Source organism: Blennius ocellaris, assembly GCF_963422515.1.
Source record: "Blennius ocellaris genome assembly, chromosome: 14".
In the NCBI taxonomy this organism is placed as follows: domain Eukaryota; kingdom Metazoa; phylum Chordata; class Actinopteri; order Blenniiformes; family Blenniidae; genus Blennius; species Blennius ocellaris.
The window spans coordinates 12646853-12652852 of record NC_137663.1 but is presented as its reverse complement, the minus strand read 5'-3'; the positions used below and the strand labels follow the sequence as shown (position 1 = coordinate 12652852).

The following is a 6000-nucleotide window of genomic DNA, read 5'->3' as shown; positions in this document are numbered from 1 at the left end:
TATTGCAATAGAGGCTCAACATTCCATTGCATTCAACAATGGGCCCGGTGATGAAAGTAAAAGGAGACCCGCCAAAGGACAGAACTGTTAAATCTGAGACCAGCAATCAGGAGAATAAACCTGTATGAAAACAACCGACTGACACCATATTATCTCCCCGGATCAGATCTAACTGGATATGTCACTGCATATCATCAACAGATTTCATAGCAAAATGTCTATTCAACCTAAAAGAAATAATAACTAATTGGGAAGTTATTTTATGCATTGTGACATCTACATATCAATCATACCTGTTTTTTCCCCCTCTGAACACCTATGTCTGTCTACCAACAGGAAGACATCAGAGCATCGTTACAGTCGTAGCCCTGCTTTTCAGGCTATCTGGACTCTGATCTCCTCCAGGGCTCCACCCCTCCTTCACTGAACTAATATCTATCTATCTATCTATCTATCTATCTATCTATCTATCTATCTATCTATCTATAGATATAGATATAGATATAGATATAGATATATGTATATATCTATATACATATCCATTGCACAGGTGTTTTTTTAATTTAAGGAAAACTTTACCACTAACAACAAATCTCATTTAAAATGCATGGACACAGCCACATTACCTTTCTTGCTTACTGATTACCTGTTTTAATTAGTTCATTGCAGTCATGTTTACATCCTGTTTTTACGTGGAGATTTATTTGTTGGAAGTTATATCTAACTTCCATGAACAGAAAGGTGCCCTATAGACGTCAAGGAAAAAGTACAGTGCTTTGTATGAATGACACTAATGATTTAAGTTTACTTTTTCAAAATGGACAAAGGTTGTTTCCGTTGAACTGTCAGAAGCATTGGATAAGAAATAGGAACAGTCATGAATATTTTCAAAGTTGAAAATAAGTCCAAATAATCTTTTTTCTTAATTGACCCTTGAACAATTATTGAAATGTTACAAAACCTACCATTACATTAAGAATAAGGGGTGCATGACAGTGGATATTCTTATCATTGTGGATATTCTGATACTGTATGCCAATACTATTAACACATTTTATACATATTGGTATTGGCAACCTTGAATCTGTCAAGTAAAGGAATTTATCCATAGATATGTGTATGTATTGTTATTGTGACACCCTCCATGCAAAACCATACATTATCAAATAGAAATAAGAAAACAGCTGTAACCCAGATTTAATTTAACCTCTCATATTTATTATTTCCTGAAATAAACGCTATAGTTAAGGATTGAGCATTTAAAGTATACTTTCAAAAACCAAGCATCAGCATAAATATTTATTTCCAGCCCACACAAGCATTTAATCTGTTTGTCAATATCTGCAAGTGATGCATCCCTAATTTGTGTCTTAATTTGAATGCAGGATCTTGTGTACACATTGACTGGGCGACAGAATATAAATATTGTGCATATTATTCAGAGGGAATAAGAAAGCGATGCCTCGTGAAGCCGGTGTGGTTGTTATCTCACAGTAATGTGTTCGGAAGCAAATACAGGAACTGATAATGTGATCAAAGGGGAGACCATTAACCCTATTGTTATTGCGTTTTTAATCCAGCAAAGAGACAAATCATACGAATTTTCCACATCTGGTGCGTAACTGTCACGTCTGGGACGAGCCGTCACTTTCCATGTCGCTCACGCGTGGATACACGGTGTTTAACTCGTGCAATTTGTAAGGCATTATTTGCTAATAAGCTCACGTCTATTGAGAAACAGACAATGGAGCCGCTTAACGAAGAGGGGAGAAGAGCCGTCCGACACGGCCGCACGACGTTTGACGGCCGCTCGGTTCGCCCACAAGAAGCGCTCCACGTTCTCTCATTCATTTAACTTTCCTACTGTACACTGTGCTCGACGTAGTGAATTCAATACTATGGCAAACACACTACACTACTACCAGCTCCGGCGTGCGCTCACCCACTTATTTTTGTATCCACGCGCTTCGGAAAACTTCGGTGACGTTTCACAAAAGCCAGCCAATGGGAGCCCGTCTTCTATTAGGACAATGAAAAGCCTCCGGCCAATCGGAGCCGCGCCAGAGCGCCGGCCGACCAATGGCGTGCGAGCCCCGCCGAGAGTAATGTTAGCGAGCTGAAGACTGAAGACACTGCGTATCGCCTGCGCTGCCTCATACACAGCCATTGCAGCGCATTGAGATCCAGCGAGAATCACTAGGTGAGTATCACACACACCAACATTCTAAGTGTCTAGAACGATGAAAACGACGGCAACTTTCACAAATAACCGCCGTGCGTGTCAGCCTCGGTCAAATGTTGAATCTTTTTCCGCTTGAAAATATTTTTATCGCCGGGAAACATTTTTAAAAAACAAGAGAAAATCGCCGGCGCTGTGAGCAGGTAACGTTATGTTACTCTGCCTGTGAGTGGACCAGACGCCCCTGCGAAAAATTCCGAGAAATGAAAATTAACCTTGACAAAATTCGACGAAAACAGTCGATTTTGTCCAATACGAATAATTTCGAATATTACTACCGTGTTGTTTTTACAAAATGGAGTCGGGTCGAGCCGTGGTTATCGTGTAAAAATTCGGGAATGTGTAGCGGACAACACGGTTAAGCGACAATGGTAGACTCACCGTTAGCTAGCCACTGGCATTGCAGTGCACTGAATGGCTGTCATGTGAAGGTCCGCGCGAGTCGCGTCAAAATTCACGAAAACACGAGAAAAAGATAGAACGCCTCGAAGCATGCACGCACATATATTTGTTTGTCCCAGTTCTCCCGACAACACGGCGAAAAAAATTCCCTCACGATCTTGCGCTTTACTGTAATGGCTGACTGTATTCGCATAGGAAACAAGGCGAGCGAGAGGCAGCGACAGAGGCGCAGTTCACTTCAACTTTTTCTAACCGTGTTTTCTCGAGAAACAAACCGGTAACTAGCGCGTGTGACGACGGCAAAATACAGTTCAATCCCTCCTCGTTCCAACGCCGCCGCCGGTGGGCTCTCCCGATGCCGAGAAAGCGTTCAAATATGGGCTGGAAGTGGAGCGGTGGTCGCGGTCGCTCTGCCCTCTATTGCATGCAGTGCAATGGCTGTGCGTTGACACAAAGAGAAGGAGCCATATTCTCCATGTTAGTGGATGAAGACGAGCGGCCATTAGGAGCTCATAGAAACCAAGTCAGTAGCACAGCCCGCTCATAGACACAGCGCAGACCCAATGTATTACTATACAAGGCGGCCACTTGCAATAGGAATCAATCGGGGAAATATTTTGTCAAGATCGCAGGCTTTCTGGACATATTTGTCGTGTTGCAAAGCGAACTGGGGGGCGGGAGGAGACATTTGAGGGGGACTTTCTTTCATGAAGAAGGCATTCTCACAAAATGGAAGAAGAAATATTGCCGTCGTTGTTGACCTCCTTTTCCACAACGAGAAGCCTTATGCGCCATTACTACTCCGCTCGACGCGGCTCCCTGGGCACTTTACACCGGCATTTAACGCCGAATATAACGGCGCAAATAACGGTTTTGACCGTTTTCACCCGTTTTCCGCAACAATTTTATCAGTTAGAGGAAATCGAGACTTTTATGAAATGAGTGTCAGACGACACGGGGAGGGACTTTTAACTATTTTATTTTCAATAAATACGTATTTTCCACTATCTGTGTCTTTTTGTGTCGAACTTATTTCTTTGGTGAAAACACGAAAGCAAACGAAGACGGATTGTTCCAGAATGGCTCATCCTCATCCCAAATGAGATTTAAGAGCACATTTTTGATTTTGATTTATTGCGCAAAATGACAAAGTTTGTCAGAGTCGGGTCCACGGATGCGGGGTTAGGGGTTTATGGTGTCGCGGCTCAACTTTTCGCACAAACTTTTTCCAGTTTGGTGTGGAGGAGCGCTGCAAAGGAAAACATTTATTTCTGGATGTCAGCGGTTTGATTGCCCTCCTGGATGGGACGCGCGGCGTGTTTAGTCGGGGTTTTAAAGCGCCATAATGGGGAGCTGACCGCGGACCACTGGGTTTTATGTAAAGGCCACGCTACAGATTGCATCAATAAATAAAAGTAATTTTCGTGGCACCGTGCTGGGAGGTTTTATAGACAGTGGCTGAGATAACTGGTCCTAACTTAGTGCGGTTTGACAGCAGGGAGGGGGGGGGGGGGGGGACTTAAATAGCGTTACAGTAGAGGGGGGGTCAGGGGAGAGAAATAAATAAATAATGTCACAGATAAGTGGGTAAGTACATAAAACAATCATGTATATGACTCTTTTATGTCATTTTAGAGTATTTTGACGGTCTATGCTGGCACATAAGATTAAGAATAACTTAATTAATAAAATAATATTTATGCACATTTAATCAATACTCAAAACATTTTTTTTTTAAAAATTTTTCTTTTTTTTTTTTCTTTTTTAAAGATCGGGATCAGGATCCATTCACCATGGGGAAGGATCCAACCAAACCGAGGGGGAAGATGTCCTCCTATGCCTATTTTGTCCAGACCTGTCGGGAGGAGCATAAGAAGAAACACCCTGAAGCTTCGGTCAACTTTGCCGAGTTCTCCAAGAAGTGCTCCGAGCGATGGAAGGTAGTCATATTCACACTAACTATTTTAAAGTTAATGATTTTTATTTTTTTTTGAATGGCAGTGTTTATGTTGAAATTGTGTTACAAGAAACTAATATGCATGTTGTCTTTGCGATTTCAGACAATGTCCGCCAAGGAGAAGGGCAAGTTTGAGGACCTGGCCAAGCAGGACAAGGCTCGTTATGAGAGGGAGATGATGAGCTACGTGCCAGCGAGGGGAGGCAAGAAGAAGAAGAAGTACAAGGACCCCAATGCCCCCAAGAGACCCCCGTAAGTCAAGACTTTTTGGTTTGAAACTCCAACACCTGAGTCCTATTGTAAAGAATCTCAGGTTGAGTGAATGACATGGCCGTTTGTCCACAGATCCGCCTTCTTCATCTTCTGCGGTGAGTTTCGCCCTAAGGTGAAGGGCGAGAGCCCCGGCCTGACCATCGGAGACGTGGCCAAGAGGCTGGGCGAGATGTGGAACAACACCGCTGCAGAGGACAAGCAGCCCTACGAGAAGAAGGCCTCCAAGCTGAAGGAGAAGTACGAGAAGGTAAGCGAGATGGCCACGTGTTGCATTCACTTAACGTCGACATTAGTCGACATTGGTGTGACTCCTTGCCCCTCTGTTCTGCACAGGAGGTCGCGGCGTATCGTTCTAAGAGCAAATCAGGTGGCGGCGGACCGGCGAAAGCCCCCGCCAAGGCGGAGAAGAAGGACGACGATGACGACGACGACGACGACGAAGACGAGGAGGAGGATGACGATGATGAGGATGATGACGAGTAGGCAGCGATACAAATATAGTGGTCATTTTCTTGTTTATAAAGCATTTAACCCCCTTGTACACACTTCATTTATGGAAAGAAACTACATTAGTATCCAAGGGGTAAAAAAAAAAACCCAACAAAAAAGGCTGTGTATATCAGTTGTTTTTATGCTGTACAGTTTTTTTTTCTCCTTTTTGTATAGTTAACACTACACAAGTATCGTGTCTGTATCTTTCTGCCAGTTGTATTTTCCAGTGGTAGTTCCTAGACCACTATCCTGCCTGGTACAGTGTAAAGGGGTGGACATACAGTATTTACCTTTTAGCTAGAGGTGCACAGCACATAAAAACGTTCTGAGTTAGATCTGAGTGTTTTCTCTACATTTTCTTTTTCCTCCTTTACCTGTGTGTTTTTATTTTGAAAATGACATGTTATCAAAATTGACGTACCACAGTTGTTTTACTGATCTTTATGTACCACTGTAATAGCAAGAATAAGAAAAAGAACGCCTTGTTTATTGTTGAAATTTAAATTGCTTCTGATGTCAATAAACTTTTTTTTTTAAGCGGGTCTTCTGGTTTGTGCTTTGAAAAGTTGAGTCGTTTGCATGTTGAGTAAACATTAAAACAAGATATAAGCTCTATAATGTGTGGTTTGAGAGGACG

General features: G+C 42.6%; 1 protein-coding gene across 1 annotated transcript; it reads left to right on the top strand.

The window, feature by feature from the left end:
* Positions 1-2081: 2081 nt before the first annotated feature.
* Positions 2082-5900, top strand: hmgb1a (high mobility group box 1a). Its single transcript, XM_080508216.1, has 5 exons — positions 2082-2200; positions 4412-4581; positions 4702-4850; positions 4944-5118; positions 5205-5900. Exons 2-5 carry the CDS (start codon positions 4435-4437, stop codon positions 5352-5354), a joined length of 621 nt encoding a protein of 206 aa, XP_080364342.1. The 5' UTR covers positions 2082-2200; positions 4412-4434; the 3' UTR covers positions 5355-5900.
* Positions 5901-6000: the final 100 nt, after the last annotated feature.